Here is a 22,475-nt window from a genome sequence, read left to right as displayed (position 1 = left end):
GGCTGTGCGGAAGGCCTGGACGGTGGTGAGGGTACGAATCTCCACGGGGAGATTGTTCCATAGTGTCGGAGCCACAACAGAGAAGGCTCTCCTCCGAGTAGTCGCCAGTCGGCACTGACTGGCGGATGGAATACGGAGGAGGCCAACTCTATGCGATCTGATGGGACGCAGGGAGGTAATTGGCAGAAGGCGGTCTCTCAAATAGCCTAGAGAGGGCTGAAAGCCCTATGAAGCGGTATATAAGTCTACTGCTATTGCTATTGCTGCATTTAACCACTGCGGCACCTCGGCTCTTGGCCAGTGATGTAATATACACAACTGGCCAAGGGGAGCGTATGGACAAGCAATTGCACTTTTAAGAGTAGCATGAGGCAGTAATTCAAGTTAAATATTATCTATGAATGTCAGATGCATACAACACAAATACATGATAGAGAGTTGTAGTGAGATTCTACAGGTGAAGCTGTCCTTGTCTACTCGTGTCCAACTTTAGGGCTCAGTGCTCATCTTCATTTCTTGGCTGAAGGAAGCAGAGATGTCCAAAGACATTTTCCGTGGTCATGGCCAGCATTACTATAGGCCGAAGATACACAGAACGCTGTTACCTTCCCACTGAAGTGGTATCTATTTATCTACTCGCATTTGCATGCTTTCAAACTGCTAGATGGGCAGAAGCTGGGGCAGGATACAAGAGCTCACCCCATTGCATGGCGCTCGAGTCTTGAACCCAGGCCGTCAGCTTTCCAGCAAACAACCTAAGCATCTTTAAATTCTGAGCCATTGGTCAACTCCAAGTTGATTCTACCAGTGTAACTGATATAATAAAGTGAATCTAACGCAGTGTTTCTCAACCTTGGCAACTTGAAGATGTCCGGACTTCAACTCCCAGAATTCCCCTGGGGAATTCTGGGAGTTGAAGTCCGGACATCTTCAAGTTGCCAAGGTTGAGAAACACTGATCTAACGCACAGTATCAGATTGCCCAATGATGCAACCTTTCTGGATTACTTAGAGCAGAAATTCTTCAGAAATACTTTCAAGATCTTATAACAGGTTTTGAAGCCACACTCTGTAGCATGACTGTAATGGGCAAACTAAAACGAATTCATGGAAGGGTGACTTATTTTTATTTGTATGTCAAAAACAAGATATTGCACTTTCTTTCAGTTTCTCTTTAAAAGTAAAAAAAGTAGGAACTTTCATTACATTTACTTCAAACTTTTTAGATCTATAACTGTTGGAAACAGACATTCAGCGACGAACTTACATCAGGAGGAATTCTCGCACTGTCTTTGACAGAATTCCCTTCCACTGTCAAGTGATAAACTTGTCCGTCAGTATCTGTAAAAACGAAGTGCTCCCGAGCAGAAATGTTCTGACTTAATTCAGATTTACTCTCTGCTTCCTGCAACAAGCTTTAAAAGAGAAATCAGTGAGTGTTTCACCTCGTCTACATCTGTAATATGTACAAATGTTTAAAATATACAATACAGGAAAGTAATCTTGTATTAAGCAATTTGCCATAAAGAAATATTATGATGTATTACTATTGCTGTAAAACACCTAGGATTATCATGTGTAAGGTAGGCGGTTCCACCACAAAACCGCGGTAGACTAAAGCGCGCTCGACGAAAGCGCGTACGTGACGTCATCACAGCGCGACGAAAACAACACGCTGTGAGCAGTAAACTAAAATTAATGCGTAAATCTAAACCTAACCCCCCCAAAGCTAACCCTAAACCTAACCCTAAGCCTAACCCTTAACCTAACCCTAAACCTAACGCTAACCCTTAACCTAACCCTAAACCTAACCCTAACGCTTAACGTAACCCTAAACCTAACCCTAACCCTTAACCTAACCCTAACCCTAACCCTAACCCTAACCTTTATGTGAATCGGCTTGCTTTAATTTAATTTTAATTTTAATTTAATTTATTTTTAATTTTATTTGTCGCGCTGCTGACGTCACGTACGCGCTTTCGTCGGGCGCGCTGTAGTCTACCGTGGTTTTGGCGTGCCACGAGGTAGGCAGCCATATTTATTTGAAAGAAATAAGTAAAAATATATCAAATACAATCAATTTTTTTTAAAGTGGATTAATAAAATTGTATTTCAATATTAAATTGTCCCCTTATATGAAATAAATAAAGGATGTATTTTACTGCAGCACTGTACAACACATTTTAACATTTCATTCTTGATGTTGCTGTTCAAATGCTGCAACACTATCAGGTTGATAGCTGATTTAAATTACAGTCCAGCTAAACTTTTTATTTTCATAGTCCAGAACTAGTAACAGAAATGGTAATGGGAAATAATCTTGGGCAAATGCCCTGTCTGAGAAATAATTAATATAAATTTTCATTTAAACTGATATGATACCTGATCATTGAAGACTCCAGACTGCTCTCTTCTCTTTCCGATACCACTGTTTGCCTCGCCATAGCCTCTCGGGCTGCAAGCTGCTTCTTTCTTAAACTCTTCAGATTATGAGAAGGGGACCATTCCTAAGAGAAGGAAACCCAGAACTTTCCACATATAAAGTTTTATCAATACAAATTTCACTCAAATGTATTTGGATAAAAGAGTAAGACTATACAAGTCAATACTGCAGTTTTTCTAATCGTGAGAATTCAAAAAAGAAAATAATGTATGTATTTATCCAAATGGATTTTAAGAATTCTTCAAGAAAACTTCAACTCATGAATAGCACACATGCACACACACACACAAAAGAAGCTAGATAAAATTTCTCTCTTACCAGAGCAGTAATTGTAGGGAAGTTTTTAGACATTTCTCTAAGAAGAGTACATGTCCTGATATCCCATAATTCCAAAGGCTTATCTTTGAAAACAATTGCCAAATACTGCCTAAAATTGGTAAAAAAAAGAAAAAACCAAGGTAAGAAACAAATAAGAAAATTTCATAGCAAATATTTCATCTTGTTTTATTTACTGTCCTAGAATATCTATTTAAGGGTTTTATATAAATAATTTATATATTTATTATGTAAATATAACACAGGTCTGCAAAAAAAAAATTCAAGAGCTATTTTCATTATTCCACGTAATCTTTATGCTTTTTGGTGCACTGAATCCGAAAATGACCTCCATTTTGTCATAGGACCTCACGTTTCCTGACAATTTAGGTAACTGTGTTAAATAAGGCAATACCTCAAAATAAATGGAAATAGACTTATAAAATTAAAGTTTTATTACAATATTTTCCTTTTTTGAACTGAAATGAGATTACCTACACACACTAAACTCGATTCTTCTTTCTTGTGAGGCTCCTCTTGGTGCATTTACGCTTGTGAGTAGCATCTGGAATGTCTCTCTGAAGCATCCAACAGTAGTCTGCCATCATTGTAATGCTACATTTTCCCTGGTATCTCCTTTCCATCTCTTTAATGTCTTGGTGGAATTGTTCACCTTGTTCCTCACTCACAGCTCCCAAATTTTCAGGAAAGTAGTCAAGGTGGGACTGGAGGAAATGCACTTTCAAACTTATCAGGCAACCTAAAGTTTGAAATGCGTTCAGCATTCTTCCGACGATCTTTTTGTAATGAGGATCTTTGTTATTGCCTAAAAATTTCTGTACAACTTCTTTTTTGAAGATCCATCATGGTATTGACAAACTCTTGATCAACTATAAGCCTTCTAATGTTCTGATCCAACGAACACACTTTCCTTCAATTTTGCCTCCGACAGGCATGGAAACTTGGTGACCGGGTATTTGAAGCATTCTCCATCTCTTGGAAGTGATTTTACAAATTGCTTCATCAATCCCAATTTTATGTGGAGAGGTGGTAGAAGAACTTTATGGGAAGGTACCAAAGTTTCTTGGAGGACATTTTTTTCACTGACTGTTAGCACCCTCGGCTGACAACTCTACTTGGTCCAGTGATTTTGTCAGTCTCGACTGTCCCATAGACACAGAAAACAAGGGTATTTGGTATACCCAGCTTGTTGCCCGAGCAGCATGCACAAGACCTTCCAAGTCCCCACATACAAGGTATCTCTTCCAAGGTAGCAGGGGGCTTGGGTACTGGTATATCTGTGCCATGGGGGATGGGACGAATTGCTGAGTGAAGATTGGGGTATGAAATGGAATGCTTCCATTTGGAATTAAACCCTTTCACATCGCATGAACAAAAGTAACAGTCATCACTATGGTTCTTTTGCTCTCACCATACCATAGGAAGCCCATAGCGGAAAGATTTTTTCTTATCCTTGAACCAGTTTCGGAGGTCCTCAATACACCGTTTGCACACTTTATGAGGCGCCCAAACTTTATCTTGATCTCCAATTTTTAGTCCACAGTATGCAAAGTATACTTTTTTCACAAAGTCTGTAATATTCTGCTGTTGCTTCAACACTATATATTCACCACAGATGAAACAGAAACTGTCTGGCAATTAATACACTTTTGCAGAGCCATAACGTAACGGTTGAAGAATGACGAGCTAACATGAATTGCAATGAAAAAGTGTGAACAGCCTAGAACCAAGAACTTGATGATGATTCATGCACAAGTGTGGCATGCAAGAGAGAGCAGCTCTGTGTCTGTACACAAGATGTCACAGCGCTGGCCACACCCCCTGCACTGACCGAAGATGCTGCTATCTACCCTGTGTCTCCCTCCTACTGGATTCTTCAGGAAAGATTAACCGCTTCTACCATTAGAAGCACAGGCTTAAAACTTGCTTAGCTTATGTATATATTGCTGACCATCAGATTTACAGTGCTATATTTTTTTTACATAACTTGGACAAACCCTTTAAGGTTTTTTTGCCATTTTATATTTTAAATGCACTTATGTGAATTAATTAATAGTAATTTGGACTTTAAATTTGGTTAAAAATCCATAATATAAAAAAATACCAAAAATAAAAAAAAATGATAAATTTGAAGACAATTTTGCATGTTGTGGCAAATCATGACGTCTAGTTTTTTCAATATTTTATTTGTTTTCAGCACACCAAAATACATGGAAATTAGATAATAATTTAATAATTATTTAAATTATTTAATTTAAAATAATCAAACAGCTTTTTAGTCATAGACCTGTGTAATTTATATATATATTTATATCCTTATATAAATAATTCTAATAATTTTTGATCTGGAGCTGCCCAGTAGGTTTTAAGTGGTTTGTAAGCTAAGTAAGATAAACAATTTACCAACACAATATTGCTCCTAATAACTAAACTCTATGACTCTGCTGATAAAGGCCTAAAGAAGCTTAAATTTACTTCTTTAAAGAGATGAAATTAACAATAACATAGCCTTTATGAAAAACAATTTATGAAATCCTAACATGGGAAATGAAGAAAACAAGGCATATATCTTATTTTCTTTTATATAAAATAGATACATTCTAGTATTACTTTGAAATAGAATATTTTTAGTGTCATATTATTGCAGAAAGCAATAGGAAATGGTTCTAAAGCAGGGGTATCATCACATTGCGTCATCACATTGTCATGTGACACAGCGTGACTCCCCTCCTTTTGTTAAAACAGGAGTGGGTGTGACCTGCACGTGATGCATCTGGTTCATGGGCCGTGAATTTGACAACCCAAGAGCCAAGATGGTGTAGTGGGTAGAGTGCAGTACTGCAGGCCACTTCAGCTGACTGCTATCAGCAGTTCAAATCTCATTGGCTCAGAGTTGACTCAGCCTTCCATTCTTCCGAGGTGAGTAAAATGAGGACTCAGACTGTGGGGGCGATATGTTGACTCTGTAAACCGCTTAGAGAGGGCTGAAAGCCCTATAAAGCGGTATATAAGTCTAACTGCTATTGCTAACCCTGAAGAATGGGGAACAGAAGAATAAACAGGATGAAGAATAAGAATAATTCTATATGCTCTTCACCAACAAGCCACTCAGCATTTGAATGATAGACAGCACTGTTATATGCACCAGTTTTTCATTTGAACATTCAAATTTATTTGCTTGAAATTAATCCATTCAAAGCGGGTTAAACAATAGATTCTATATAAACATATAAATAATTAGAGTAACTTCCTAAAGAGACTTGCTTACTTCAAGTGGGACACCTTTATCATTTCAATTGCTGGTTCATCGTTGCCTCGCTCCCCACGAAAGGCAATGCTCCTACCTAAGAAAATGATGCACAACATATGAAAACTATCCAACACAGACAAACCTGTCACGGCTGATTATTTTTATATTCTTATTTTATTCTTATTTTAATTCCATTACGTTTTGCCTTCTTAACATCAGTTTCCAAGTTCCATAACTTTGTTTTGTGTATTAGAAATAAACCCAAAATTGAGTTAGCGAACATGAAATATTGCTAAACTTTTGGCTCTAAGCCATCCCATTTTTCACATTTATTTTTTTCACAATTTTAAAAGCTCAGTGTAAACTATAGTAAATGCAAACATTTTCTCTGTGATCTTGTACTAATTAAGTGTCTTTTGTTAGATTCATGACATAATAACTTCTCTAAAAAGTTATGTTATAATCTAAAGATGACTCAGACAGCTAGCAGAGGTTCTCTTCACATAAATGTTGTGGCAACCCGTGACCTGTCAAAACTGCGGACAACAAAATTGCGCTCGACGAAAGCGCGCATTTGACGTCATCACAGCGCGACGAAAAAAATTAAAAATTGAAATAAAAATAAAATTAAAGCACTTAGGTTAAGGGTTAGGTTTAGGGTTAGGTTTAGGGTTAGGTTTGGGGGGGTTAGGGTAAGGTTTTTGCTTTATTTTTACATTTTTCGATCACATCGCGATGTTTTCATTGCGCTGTGATGACGTCAAATGCGCGCTTTCGTCGAGCGCGATTTTGTCGTCCGCGGTTTTGTGGTGGAACCGTGGCAACCATTACATTCATCATACTGAAGAGCAACACTTGCTCTCACTGATATTTATATATCCCGATTTTACAATATATGGGAGTTTCAATCACTTTTTTCAGAATGTTTTTCAGATAATTTGATATTAATAATCACTAGTTCATACACCGATAACTGCATAATGATTCTCCAATGCTTATTTATGAAATATGCCAAACTAGAATTATCTAGAATTTTGGGCCCATCTTTCTTTCCCACCGGTATTACATAATATAAAATATGCATAATATACTATACATTAATATAAAACTGTGTTTAAATATTTGGAACAGATCTATCAGAAAATAGAATGTCAGTTTCTATTTCATCACGTTTCTAAAACTGTACTTTCTTTTGGTAGCGGTTTTCTTTAATTAGGGAGATCAACATACAATGCAGCACAGACTATGGATAAAAATTAAATTCCATGCAAATAAATTTAAAACTCACCCAAATGAATTTAAGACTTAATCCATTTTAAAGCTTTGCTGTATATAATGTTTAAAAATGTGTAACATTTTTTAACATTTGTTTGTTGCTTTTTTTTAAAAAAATAAAGAAAGGCACTATACCAATGTAGGGCCAAGCTAATGCGTGCCCCAACAAATGCGTGCCCAATAAATGCGTGCCCGACAAATGTATGCCGACAAAACCGCCATGACAAAACGTGACATCGAAAGTGCGCCCACTAAAGCGTAGACAAAACCGCGCCCACAAAGATTAGGTTTAGGGTTGTTACCGTTGTTACCGTTGTTTTCGCGTTGTTTTCGCTAGCGTGCTTTTGTCAACACGCTTTAGTGGGCGCACTTTCGAGGTCATGATTTTGTCGTGGCGGTTTTGTCGGCATGCATTTGTCGGGCGCGCATTTGTCGGTGAACCAAGCTAATGGTATATGAAAACCTTTGTGGCGTAGTTTAAAAGTCACATCATTTAAGCATAAGATCAAGGTCTGAATCCTAATTTAGACACATAAACAAGCGGTGAATGCACTGAGTAAACCAACATTTCAAAGTTAAATCACTCATCTTTCTACTGTTAAGGTCCAAGCAATTATGTATTGCCATATGTGCATCCACATATGGAAACATCTTTATATCTCCCACTGTTATCAGCTACAACATGATGTTGAGCAGAAGCTACAACATCAACACTAATATGTATAAAGAAGAATTGGGTCTTTAAAATGTAATAAATGTTGTAACAATACATTTATTAAATCTAAGAAGTACTGAAGTAGCAAGCTTTTAAAATTAGTTTTGAATGTGTATTCTCAGAGGAAGCCAAATGCTTTTCATGTAAACAGTGTTCAACAGTTTTGCATATAATGGCAAAATCTTCCAATTTAAAGATCTTGAAGACAAAATATGAATTTAAAATATTGAACTTGCTGAGCTTTAGTTATCTAAAAAATTTAATGTTTTTTAATGCATTAGCCATTCATCTCATATATATTTCTGCCATTGTAATAGCTTTAAATCCACCAAACAGAATTCAGTACAAATCCACTCTGCACAGCTACATTCCACTATCTTATCATCAAATATTATATTGTGCAAAGAATTTACCTGTGGGAAGATCAACCATTTGCAATTCGTTTCTCACTAATCCCAAATTATTAGGTGTAGATGTAGCAAATGAAAGGAAGCCATTCAAGCCTGTCCATTCAATACCCCTACCAAGGAATAATATTGAAGTATATTATACAGACATTTTGAAGTATAGGAAACAGTATAATCTTATGGGACAAGGAGCAAAAATACTCAGTATGCATTGGAGGGGAGAGTAAATACACTTTACAATATTCAATGTTCCCTTGAAACATTGCCCTTGAAATGAAAAAAAAATCTTATCATGCCATGGGTTCATTATACAAAAATATTAATATATACAAAAGCTAAATGAATAACGGTAATAATATTTTCAACAGTTTAATTCCAAAAAGTCATTAAAAATTAGTTCAAAATTCCAAGTAAAAAAAAGAAGTCCCATTATTTTAGAGTTCTGTATAAATTGAGAATAGAGAAGATTTAAAAAAAGTCGCAAAACCACTGGATTGATACTGAATAATTACACTATTTTCCTTTAAATATGCTGCATTATTACTAGCAGTAACACAGCAGCTAACTTAGCAATACTTTAAAGAATATAGTTTTATAAGAAGATATAAGGCAAGAATTATTAATAATTTATATTATATTCAGCACTTGTATATATTTTCCATTAAAATATGAAGTATCAATAATATAAATCTACAGATAAATACATGGATGAAAGCAAACTATTGTTTGCATATGTATAATTTTCTTGTAAGAATAAATGCTGCAATTGTAAAAAAAAAAGACTATTCCTTGTAGTATTTCTAGTAAATTAAAACATGCATCTGCAAAGTTATTCAAGATCTCCTGAAGGCTGCAATATTCAACAAGCTCAGTATTCTCTAGCTCTGTTGTTCACACCCTTTTTTCATAGGTCTATAGATCTAATTTGATTAAAAGCTAAACATGCAGCATGTACTACTGAACACAAATCTGTATTTTCATGTAAATGGAGAATGTAAAAACTACATTTGAAACTTGGTATTACGATAAGTATCCCAATTATACTGGAAGTGTTCAGAAACAGTCAATTTTCAATCTCCAAATTTCAAGTACACTGGCATAAAAACTGACATTTAATGCAATTAAGGGTCACGCTACACTTGTTTTATAGATTACAACTCTGTGCTTAAAATGTAACACTCATGAACTTTATTAATAGCCTTTGCAGTAGATTTATAGAACAGAAATACGGAGTCTCGGAGCTTTAAAATATCTGAATAATTCAAGGCAATTTATTTCATGAGTTCCTTTCTAGCTGCAATAAAGAAAGAAACAATGAAGAAATCAAATTCCTTCGTTATATTCATCTAGCAGCCAAAACCTGCTAAGTCATTTTAGTATAGGGAGTCCTCAAAGTAGGACAATAATTGAACCTGGAATTATAGTTGTAAGTCATTGCAGTTGTTAAGTGGGTCACCACATGACAATCTCTGATTTTCCTACTTTTTGCTGTAATCACTAAGCAAATGCAAAGGTTGTTAAGCAAACATGGTAATTATTCAGCGAATCCATTTTATCAAATGAACATTTTTTTGTCAGAAACTAGAAAGGGATAAAAAACATTAAAAACCAAAACATGTGACTGTGAGATGCTGCAAACAGCATTTCAATATCGAATATACAATGCCAGTAACAATTAGATGACAGAGAACATAACTTATGTAAAACTTAAAAGCAACACAGAATGGCTACTTCCGCCAGTGACCTCTATGAGCAACACAAATCCTTTATATATTTATTTCTGTGCTTGGTTGTTTCATTACCCAGCTAGGTAATATCATCAATGACAGTAAATGTAGGATTTGTTCCCTTTTTGGGTAGCTTGCTATTAGTTTTGATGAAGGTATGGTTTTCACTGTGGCAGTTTCTTGATTAGGGAAATGTTTTCAGCCTGATAGTTTTGTCTGGTGTTAATCCCTGCTTATCTGGATATAGGGTGTTGGAGAAGTTGTGTTCTAGTCCTTTCTTTCCCCCTTCTTAGCCCTGAGATCACAAAGGACTCGCGTTAAAATATGAGGTACATACATAGGAATCTTCTATATGATCTTGGCAACAAGGTACATATTAAGTTTTCATCTACTTCTTGCAGTTTTGTCATGCTTAGTACTTAAATAAGGAAAATTCTGGTTTGGTCTGCCACATGCTTCAGGTAAGTGTCATGTATTAGGTGAAAATTCATTCAGGCACACTTAAAGCTTTAAACATGTTTGGGCAGATGATCAAAATAATATTTATCACTGTCATTTAAAAAATAATATAAAACTGAAAGATGATGGTGAGTCCCAAAATCAGATAAGCAATTCACTGGAGAAAAGGTGATTTAAATAACTTTCCGTGGTTTTAGGCTGCTCATCTGACATTGGTCTTCAGCCAGAAAACCCTCTAGGAGCATGCAGTAAGATATTGCACAGAACAATTAATGCACAAATCAAAAAAGGATTAGGAAAGATGGAAAGCATGAAGAATAAAATCAAATCTTATTTAAGTTATAATATTTATTATTATGGTCAAAAATTTTGGAAGGAATCAATGAGAAAAATATCTGATTCCTTCATAAAGCTAATAACTAGGTTTTCCTTCTCTTTTTCCTCTCATATTAACTGATCCAATCCTGAAGATGGCAAAGAGGCAATATTACATTTGACATCACATTGCGGTTTATGTTTATAAAGTGCTTCTTAGTTCAGGTATTTTTAAAGATTTATAATCTGACAGATGGTGAGACTGCATTTTCTTAATTAAAGCTAGCTACCATCTAAGCCATAACAGCATAAACTTCTAAAAAAGAAATCTAATTAAGAATATAATTTTGAACGAAACAGGCTTTTTGGAACAAAGTCAAGTGTTATGTCATTTCATTATTCTATCTGATGCTTTCAACAACATGAATAAATAAAGATTATCAAAAAACCCAACCAGAATTAGAAAGTTATCTCTGTCAGTTTGATGGATAGTCCTGGTCTGTTCTTTTAAATGAAAAAAAGGTACTCTATTTTGTCCTACAGGACAAACAGAATGATTTTAAGCAATAGACACAGGGGAATATTAAGCAATATTTTTTTCTTCCAAACACTGAATGATCTTCTATTCATGATCCCAGCTTCTGCTAGCTATTGGGAACAAGACATTTTTTTAAAATGAGGATCAACTTTAAAAACTACCTCTCATAAATGGCTTGAATCTTATTTGAACCAGGCAGGGCTGTCTATATTGCAATGTACTAAAAAAAAAAAAAACCAAATTTTATGTTCAGGTAAGCATAGTAGTTACCAATTCAAATATTTATTACGCAAAACCATATTTCCAATCAAACAATGATGATTCTATTTAAGGAAGTAGCATTATTTTACCAAAGGAATATCATCTCAGAAAAAGTCAAATGTTTGCATTTAATATTTTATTTTCTTCCCCAACCGCTTCCAGGATCAACAACAATAAAAATTAACTCACTTGACTTCACATGAATGAATGCTTAATTCTTTATATAAGTATCCACTAGTAAGATTATACACCAAGACCGACCCATTGCTTGTTCCTGCAAAGAATCATTTTTCATTATAAATAAAAATAACAATTTATATTAATGTTTTACATTCAGCTTTGAGAATAAAAATGAGCGTTGAATTAATTTTCTTGATTTTTCTACAGCAACAATGAATATGTAGGCTATCATCCATAGCAAATTAGCAATGTCAGTTTACAAAGTTGATGTAAAACCTCTATATGGATGGCTGCTGAGGAAAGAGACATCCTTAGCACTCAAAATTTCTACTTAATCAAGGGTCAGGAAAGTATTCAAAGATAAAAAACTGTCTATATTCACAGGAAGATGAATAGTTTATTCAAGGCAATTGGTGGGTATTGAACTTTCTGACACACTATTACAGAAGATAAATAATTGTCCTTATTTAGGCTTCTTTAACATGATACAGAGTAATCAGAGTACATGTCTTCTTTAACCTGCGTAAGAAAAAAATTCATTGTATGGCTCCATGGATAGGAATCATAGGAATCAGATGGTAATATTGGGAAGATAATTATACAGCTTTAAATAAACCTGTTTACAACTGACTTGGAATTCTGAAGTGCCACTCCAGAGAATTTCACCTGGCATTAATTATTATTATTGTTGTTGATGATGTTTTTAATTATACTTTGTTGTGCAATCAATTTTTTATATATCTTATATTTCATCCTATTTATTTATTTATTTATTTATTTATTTATTTATTTATTTATTTATTTATTTATTTATTTATTTAGATTTGTCGCAATCATCCAGATGTTTGAATTGGATTGAACCAAGCAAGGATTAATGGATGGAAACTGAAAAAGGAGAGATTTAATCTGGAAATAAGGAGAAATTTTCTGACAGTGAGAGCAATCAATCAATGAAACATCTTGCCTTCAGATGTTGTGGGAGCTTCATCACTGGAGGCTTTCAAGAAGAGATTGGACTGCCATTTGTCAAAAATGGTGTAGAATCTGCTTGGGTGAGGGTTTGGACTAGCTTCCAATTCTGTTATCTGTATCTGTATCTACCTGACATTTTAATTCCCAAGGACCTGAGACAGGCAAATATTGTTTGAAATATTATTATGGTTCTTCACACAGTTAGCCAGATTTTATATAGATTTGGCATTTTTATCCACCTATCAAATCTTTTCACACAGCCAGCCAGTTGTTTAGACTGGATTTGGCATTTTTATCCATCTATTGAGTCCTTCCCAAGGTCCTGGATTGGATAGATGTTGTTCTTTGATGGTGTTAGAGGTATCATCTAAGGATGTAAGCTTTTCCAAGTAAAGGTCCTTTAGCAATTGACTGATAGGGGTTTTGCCAATGTATTCAAGCGGTGTTCGATATGTTTTGGAATTGCACTCAAGGTGCCTATTACTATTGGTATTATACTTTCTTTTGTGAAAATCATTCAACTTTTATTTGGAGATATTTGTATTTTGTAATTTTCTCAATTTCTATTCTGGTGTGTTCAGATACCACAATGTCTACTATCCAGGCTTCTCTTCCTTCTTATTATGGAGTATTCTTGCTTCCTACTTTCCCTATATTCCCCTGATGGATGTTCACAGATTTCATAAATTATGTTACTTTATAAACTGTTATCCTGGATTTTAGTGTCTATAGAATTCTTCTTAGGCACTTGAATTTTAATAGGCTACTTTAGTATTTGTTCAATTATATAAAATTTTATCTAAGACAACAATTCTATAGTATGTATAGTATGTATTTTTATATGTGACCTATAGAATTCTTACTGGGTGACAAATAATATTTTTAGGGAAAATATAGCCAAACATAAGCACATCTTTTGGAGGCAGTGTTTTATAGCAAAAATTAAAGAGGTAAATTGGTCGGATTCATTTTAAAACATTACATTTTTAGTGGTTTATAGTCTGAAAAAATATGTTAGCAGTTGCAATTTCTAAAATATGAAGCAGAAAAACCTACAACCAAGAGGAAGTAAGATTATATTGTCATGAAATTTTGAAAGCAGCATTTACCTGAAAAAATTAGGATTACAGCAGTTTAGTGACATGCTATTTTTTCTACAGAAATATATTCTGAAACTGCACTGAGTTTATTACACAAAGCTATTATTTCATAATCAAATCGAACAATATATTTACTTTACTTCTTAAACAATACTTACCCACAGCAAGCAGGGGCTGATATTGCTTAATATTTTTGGTGGTAAGAGGTGGACACATGCGAATAGCAAATGGAGGCAAAGGAAGTCCCGAAAGTAGGCCTGTTAAAATGAACTTCAAATGCACTTCTTGCAAACAATAACTTTTTGGTTGATCTTCAGTAGACAGTGCACCTTTATCGTGGAAAAACAAATAAGTTATTTCTGGCATTATGCAACTGTCTGTGTATGTGCATGTGTACAATTAATGTGTGGGTGTGTGCATGTGCATACATGTGTGCATACATACATATCAGAGGTGGGTTCCTACCAGTTCGCACCTATTCGGTAGAACCGGTTCGTCAAATCTACCGAACCGGTTAGAAGAGGTTCCACCAGTGGACACGGAAAGCAGGCCACACCTACAAAAGAGGTTCCAAAATTTTTTGAAACCCACCACTGGTCCCTGGATATGATTATTCTACACTATCATGCCCATATTTATAAAACTCAGTGCCTCTGTGAAAGGTAAGGATGACTACGGCGTTTGTGGTGCAATCAGAACATTGCATGTGTTGAAGTTATTTTAACGCAAACCAAAGATGCCTTTTAAAAAAACAAGTTTACATCAGATTCTTATGCAGGCCAGTGCTGTGTGTAATTTAAGGTGGTTCTGACAAGTGTCGTCGGCATCTTCATATTCGGTCACATGGGCGACAAGCCACTCCCACAAAGGAGGCCACACCCACAGAGTAGGTTCGAACAATTTTTGAAACCCACCACTGATACATATATACATACATGCATGCATGCATGCATACATACATATTGTGTTTGTCCGAAAATTCTGAATATTTATGTATGGGCATTTCTATCATCCAGATGTAACACTTCTTGCATTTGCCCTCCTGGGATTTATCCACAAAGGATTTTGCAATGAAAGGTGCAAGAAGAGTCTTTTATGATTAATAATAATTGAAAATATTCCATCTGGGAAGGACAAGGTATCAAGTTTTTTAAATATACAGTATACAGAAACGTATACCCTGTATATATAGAAGAGTATACCCTGCCATTCACCAAAGTATATAATACTTTAAAGACTAAAATAAACCAATAAAATAAATTAAAAGAGCTATTGGCAATTAAGAAAAGTAATAAATAGACTTAGTTCATGCATTACATAGTAAACTACCATGTTTCCCCCTGGACAATTCCCCTCTCTGGCCAGGCAGAGCACCGCTCGCCGACCTAGCGGTATCCCAAAGGAGCCAAGCCGCGGAAACGAGGTGGGGGGCAAAGGCGCTTCCATTGCTTGGTGCTTTTGAGGTACCGCTAGGTTGGTCAGCTACGCTGTGCCCAGCTGAAGAGGGGGTTGGCTGCAGAGCATACAACCATAGAGCATACTCCCAGAGTGGCATCAGTCCTCTGTTGCGGCTTCCAAAGCACGGAGGTAGGATACCACTCTGGAGTATGCTCTATGGTTGTATGCTACCATAGAGCGTACTTCCAGAGCGGCATCTGCCCTCCATGCTTTGAAAGCAAAAAAAAAAAAACCAAGCGGCAGGCGGCACCAGCAGCGGAGATGCCCTGGCTCTGCAGGTACTGTAGAGTTAGCCAAGGGTATTGTGAGCCTGCAAGTCCTGCGATCAGGGAGCAGAAAAGCCGCTCGCGCAACCCCCCTCTCCAGCCATGCAGAGCCCCATTCACTCACCTAGGAGCATTCCGAAGGTTCCGAGCTGCGGGAGGCAGAGGGCGGCGAACAGGCGCTCGCATTGCTTGGTGCCTTCCCGGTACTGCTAGATCGGTCAGCGGCGCTGTGCCTGGCTGGAAAGGGGGGTTGCCGGCCATCTGCTTGCGATTGTGGTCACCTCATGGCTGCTGTGTTGCTGCTGCGACAGGGCAACACAGCCATTCAACCCTGAGGCTGTGCCCGGCTCTTCGGCAGCCCGCTTGGAAGGGAGCAGCAGTCCGGTAACCCAAATACAATAACCCCTCCCCTTTAATAAGCCCAAGGCCATATTTCATGGGTCAAAAAAATATAAGACCCTGTCGTATTTTCGGGGAAACACGGTATGCAATCATATTTTACAATTACATCATGAAACTTACTGTAGAAGGATAGCTACTGTCTTTTAAGAAAAAAAAGTTGTGCATTTTTCACTTTAAAAAAATAATATTTTCAATATTGTTTAATTCGTGAGAAAAGTTAAAAGGTATGCATACATATCAGTTATTTGTTCATTGTTCTATATTTGGTTTTCTCTAGAAGTTGATAAACACTTATACTTATATACTTACTTACTTATCATATTATCTAGTGACAGATCTGGAAGCTTATTCTGCAAGGTCCCAACAGGAGTTCCACAAAATGAGATAGGTGAATACAAGGGTGATACATTGGAATGGCTAAAATATAAACAAGAAAACTTCAGCATGCACTAAATTATCTTCTAGCATAACTAACAAATAGAACCCAAATGAAATTGTATACAAGGACTGGTAAACAGAGTGAAGTAACCTTGATTTTCACTGGTTACAAAATTTTAGAGAATAGAGTTAATCTCTTCTCTAACAGTTGCCTAAAAGTTTTTTTTTTTTTAAATTCTAATAAAAGTATTATTCATGGCTTGGATAAAGTAATACATTTTCAAGAACTGTTAAAGAATAATACTTTCCAAAATTCATGTACAATATTTCAGGTGTTATCTACTCCAACATGTGCTAGGAATACAATAAGCCTTTTAGCAAGTGTTAATTACCTGTCAACAGTGAAATATATTGAGGAGATAAACAAAATCCAGTGAAAATTGATAATTTTTAATATATTTACTCCATAAATTTGCCGATACATAAAACACACTAATTCCTTTCTAAATCACGTTCTTTTCATGACTAGTTATCTAAAATAAGCTTATAATATTACTCTAAAAGTTCTGCCTACAATTCTGTATTTTACAGAATTTTTGGAAACATTTACATTTTGCTTAGTATATATCTTATTAGATTTGAGTAGTATTCGTATTTTGGGGGTTACAAACTCAACAGTGAATGATTGGCTGATTACATGCTATCAAGTTGCTGTCGACTCTGGATGACCACATTCTCAGCATGCAGCAAACCAAGTCCAAAGCACTGCCAATGGCTTTATTTATACGATTTGTTTAATGTTTCTTATATTACTTTGGCTCCAAGTGCCTGTCATTTGACACAACCTAAAACCCAAACTAGGAAAAATTCCTGCTTCAAGTATTAAGAATTTTCCTGATGTTGAAGCACAAAGACAAATAGATTTGAGAAGCTCTGATTTGGGAAAATGGGAGGGCAAACTTTTAGAATAATGACCATCTTTACCCATAGCATGTAGGGTTCCTTAAAGAATAAACTACTGGGATTCATGTAGCATCAGGTGGCAATGGAACTATTAACCTTGGTATAGCTGCAGTCCATATAAATCACATGCAAGTTTTATCATGCATTATCTTCATGTGGTTGTTAAGTGCAAACTATGTTCATTTTTTTGAAGATTGTGTTTGTGTTAAATTTCATACTTTCTGCTTCTAGAAAGGTGTACCACAAGCCAGTTATGCCAAACAACAACAACAACAACAACAACAACAACATCATCATCATCATCATCATCATCATTTCAGCCATTGTCTATCTACTGCAATATGAAGGCCTCTTTTGCATGTTTCTAACCCATACAGTCCTGAGCTTTCTTTTGCCAATTGGGCCCACAATATTTGCTGATGTCATCGATCCATCTTCTCCAAGGCCTTCATGGACACTTTTTATCAAGTGGGATCCATTCTATCACAGCCTTGGTCCACCTCCCATCAGTTCTTCTTATGCCAGGAATACAGTGTAATAATTATTCTCAAGCATTCCCTATATACATATATACTGTAATAAAAAAAAATGACACCAAGTTACCTGGTACGTACACCTTGGCTTGAAATGGTGGATTTCAGCTCCCATATCATTACTCTTCCATCACTGACTATAAGAGCTACAGAATTTTCATTCACTGGGCAGCTCACCATACTAAATGGGCGAACAGTCTTGGTAACCCTAATGGCATCACACTGACTTCGTAAGTCATAGATGAGTTCCTGAACGGGATCAGGATCTGTAAATGTTGAAATGTAAGATATCAGGTATTTGTATTTGTATTTTATTATTTGTATGCCGCCCTTCTCCGGGAGGACTCAGGGCGGCGAACAATTCAAGGGGGAAAAAAAGGGGGAACATAAAAAGACAAAATACAAATAATAAAAGTAGACAACAGTCGCACAACCATACATGTCGAGAGGGGAGGGAACTCATCACCCCCAGGCCTGCCGGCAAAGACAGGTTTTGACGGCTTTTCGGAAGGCCTGGAGAGAGGTGAGGGTCCGAATCCCTGCGGGGAGCTCATTCCAGAGGGCCGGAGCTGCCACAGAGAAGGCCCTCCCCCGGGTAATAGCCAGGTGGCATTGGCTGGTAGATGGCACCCGGAGGAGGCCAACCCTGTGAGATCTAATGGGTCTGTGGGAGGTAATTGGCAGCAGGCGGTCTCTCAAGTACCCAGATTTGTAGCTATTAGTCCTTAGAATTAAATGCATTCATGTTCCTCTTTTGCTTTTCACTATAACATTAATATGACATGAACTCAAACTATTTTGTAATATTGATGTCAGAGGTTGGATAGTTTTTAGCAGAGTAAGTTAATTTGCCATACACCACATTATGTAGAATAACTGAATATAATAAAGACTTAGTAAACGGTTGCTAGAGACTTAAATATAGGAATATACAATGTACATTATCACAGCACATATAGGCTGTGCCTTTTGATTACTGTCCAAATTCATGTATTTCTATATCTGTATTCATACAAATCTTTATTATATTGGATTATCAGCGTGTTATCTGTATTAAATAATGAAATATCATCACACTAAAATTATACTAATTTTTTTAATTTTTAATTTCAGCTGCAATCTAAACAATCATGTTATCTGAATAACAGTGAAACTGACTCTCAGTTAAAACATAAACTCCTAGTTTCTGATGCAAGCATATGAATGCTGACTTACCTGCTGAGTCTTCATTTGGTACAGCACTTAAATTAGTGGTAGATCTGCGAACTCTCAGAGTTATACAGCCATTTTCATGTAGGCAAAACAATCCATCACGCTGGCCACAAGGAATTACCTAGACAAAGATATAGAAAAAGTGTCTGAAAGTAACACTTTTAATATAAATTTAATGGAAATTAATGAATAGGAATTGCCATAGTTGTTTAAAGTGTTTCTACATTGGATCTTGAAACCCAATGGTCCAAGCTATCCTAAAACTCACCTATAGCTCACCAGTTTTACTTTAAAGTCTTAAGCTTAACTTAACTTTGCATTTTAAGGAATAGCCAGCCTACTTTTCCAGTAGTTTCAAATATCCTTATATATTCCTTAAGCAATACTTTTATAGATTATTTGTAAAAAAGAAAATAAAGAATGAACAGTGAATTATAAATATATTTAAAAATAGAACATTGTATTTGAATTTTATATTGTTTATCATCAATGCTAAAATGAAAGGGCATCCAGTGATACGATTTTATCAGGCTATTTCCCTTAATAATAGAAACACAATACATATGTCAGGAATTGGCAGAAAATCCCTTTAATGTGAATGATATATTACTACAGGTGGTCCTTTATTTATGACCACAATTGGGACTGGAATCTCAGACACTGAGTGCAGTGATCATTAAGCAAGGTGCCTATGTGACTGCTTTGTTCAACAACCACAATCCCATTTCTCCTGATTACATTTGTTAAGAGATCTCCTGGGTCATTAAGCAGGCACAGTGAAAGGGATGCCTGCGGATATTGAATTCAATTCCTTTGGAATGGAGAAGGGAATTGCTCCAGCAGGCTGCAGAAAAGAATCTGGATCTGTTTCTCCAGTCCGCTGGAGCAGTTGTCTTGCATGCCTGGAAAGGAGATGAAGTCCTCCAGCAGAGTAGAGAGGTGGATCTCCAGTTTTGAAGTTCCCAGCTGTTTCTGCAGCCCACTGGAACAGTTTCCTTCTCCATACCAAAGGGAATTGAATTGCCTCCCTCCTGAACACAGACAATTCCTTCAAAGGCTACAGAATGAAGTTCAGATCTGACCTCCATTTCTGCAGCCCTTTGGAGGAGTTGCCTTCCCCTTTGGAGTGCTGCAGAAATGGAAGTCAGATTTCCAGGATCTGAGCTCCTCTTTTGCAGCTCTTCTGGGGAATTCCACTCCATCGGTGGAAGAGGAGGGTTGGAGAAAGGGAACTCGTGTTCTAGATTTCAAAGGGCTACCTGCAGTGATAGGGCAACCTCAACTCCACATGAAGCTGAAATTCCCACCCAGCTGCTATTCCTTCTTGGCAGGCAGCCTTTCATACTCAAAGAGCTGCAGGATAAGCTCAGATCAGCTCCGCAGCAAGTTTGCAACACAGATTTTCTGAGGAAACCATCAGGGAAAACTGCAAATGGCAATGAAATCATTGCAGACAGCTTTGCAACTGAACCTAAGTGCAAACAGATCACCAAGCATCCAAGATTGTGATCATGTGACCACAGAGATGTGGCCTTATGAAGGCCAGAAGTGCTTTACAAGTTGTCAACAAGTTGTAAAGCACTCTTTCTAAGGCGGTCATAACTTTGAACAGTCGTTAAACAACCAATTGCAACTTAAAATGCTAACAATGACACACTATCAAATTATACATACATTAAACAGTAAAAATATTTAGTGTAGGAAAATTCTATAATATACAGTACTGGTAGATTCACTCAATTCAACTCTGTGAAAATATATCCAACTTTTTTCATTTTGGAAACACAACACAGCCAAAGCAGAAAACATAATTAAATTTGCTTTGGGATTTTAAAATTAAATCGGCTGACTGGTCACCTATTTTTTGTATTTTACATACATATGTATGTATATGTATGTATGTATGTGTGTATGTATTTATGTAGGTATGTGTGTGTGTATCTATGTATGCATGTATGTATACACACACACACACACACACACATACATACATACATATACATATACATATACATATACATAGATATAGTAGATTTTCACGGGTGTAGGTATGCTGGTCTTGTTGTATTCGGGTCTTTTTTGGCAACGTTTCGGCGAGGTCTCACTCGCCATCTTCAGGCTGGTGGGTTTTTTTGTGTATCTAAAAGAAAACACCATCCTGAAGATGATGAGTGAGACCTTGCCAAAACAATCTCAATCTTACACGGGAAAAGACCCAAATACAACAAGACAAATTTATAGCCATGCCTTAGGCACAAAGCCAACAGTGTGACTTAGAGCCAGCCATTATCTCTCAGTCATAAGAAGGCAGCAATGGCAAACCACTTTTGAAAATTTTACCAGAAAAGCTGCAGGCAAATTGATTCCAGGTAGTTGCGGGACTCAAAGGCATGTGCTTTCCATAGAAAATACAAAGCAAGCAGCATGGTATAGATATGTTTCTGGAAAAAGCTTTCTGAAAAGAAGCTAGATTGCACTTAATATATCAAACCAAAACCAGGTAATGAAGCCAGATTTTTTTTTTATTTAGAATTTTCACGTGTTAAAGAAAGTGAAATTTAAAACTTTTGTCTAAGGTATGCTTACAGTAAGTGGTATTATTACCTGTAGAAAAGGCACTCCTGTTCTTTCAATTGCTATTACACCTACTGTCTGATTGACTTCAAGATCCAGAACCAAGATTTCTCTTGGGTACAGTAATAACATGTAATTTCGCTTGGAAGGTAGGTAGGATAGCTGAAGGCAGTCATTCAATGTTACTGATTCAGCACTAAACAGACCACAAATACACTTATTAAAGGCTTTTAATTGAGAGTGGGATATGTTTTTATCAAGCAATTAATAATCAAATAATTAAAATTAAATCCATAACCAAATTACATATGCATTTCAAGTAGCTGATCAGTCTTTTCTCCCCGCATGAGAGAAGCCCGCCCCACTCGTACCAGCAGAAGAGGCCTGCTATGGATCCTGTCCTGTCTGCTAAGATATTGAAACAGGTGTGACACAGAAGAGACTTTTCTGTTGTGGCCCCATCTCCATGGAACATTCTTTCACCAGAGGTGAGAACTGTCTCTTCCCTTTTGGCCTTCTGGAAGGCTATCAAAACCTGGCTTTGGCAGTTAGCCTGGAGTTCTAAAGACGGTACTCACTACTAGAGGTGATTGACAAGATAGAAGATCTCATTCATCTCCATCCTCTTGAGGCTCTTGGCTCTTTTGACATGGTTTCAGCAGTTAACATTAGTTTGTTTTAATCTTTTAATTATTTTTCACCCATTTTGATA

The 22,475-nt window shown here is 36.4% G+C and overlaps 1 protein-coding gene across 1 annotated transcript in view; it reads right to left on the bottom strand.

The window, feature by feature from the left end:
- Nucleotides 1-22,475, bottom strand: part of WDR11 (WD repeat domain 11) — a 56,922-nt gene that overhangs the window by 20,748 nt on the left and 13,699 nt on the right. Inside the window, exons 6-16 of the mRNA XM_087725907.1 lie at nt 21,794-21,959; nt 19,193-19,310; nt 18,048-18,243; nt 16,417-16,520; nt 14,136-14,306; nt 11,915-11,999; nt 8,432-8,538; nt 6,047-6,122; nt 2,761-2,869; nt 2,382-2,506; nt 1,267-1,414 (exon numbers count right to left, since the gene is read on the bottom strand). Of these exons, the coding sequence (XP_087582033.1) occupies nt 1,267-1,414; nt 2,382-2,506; nt 2,761-2,869; nt 6,047-6,122; nt 8,432-8,538; nt 11,915-11,999; nt 14,136-14,306; nt 16,417-16,520; nt 18,048-18,243; nt 19,193-19,310; nt 21,794-21,959 (1,405 nt within the window). The remainder of the gene's footprint in view (nt 1-1,266; nt 1,415-2,381; nt 2,507-2,760; nt 2,870-6,046; nt 6,123-8,431; nt 8,539-11,914; nt 12,000-14,135; nt 14,307-16,416; nt 16,521-18,047; nt 18,244-19,192; nt 19,311-21,793; nt 21,960-22,475) is intronic.

The sequence above is a fragment of the Thamnophis sirtalis genome, unplaced genomic scaffold, assembly GCF_051295495.1.
Source record: "Thamnophis sirtalis isolate CommonGarterSnake01/CBP01778 unplaced genomic scaffold, rThaSir2_p1.2 scaffold_11, whole genome shotgun sequence".
Taxonomy (NCBI): domain Eukaryota; kingdom Metazoa; phylum Chordata; class Lepidosauria; order Squamata; family Natricidae; genus Thamnophis; species Thamnophis sirtalis.
Note: the sequence above shows the minus strand (reverse complement) of the source record. Positions and strands in the feature narration are given on the sequence as shown.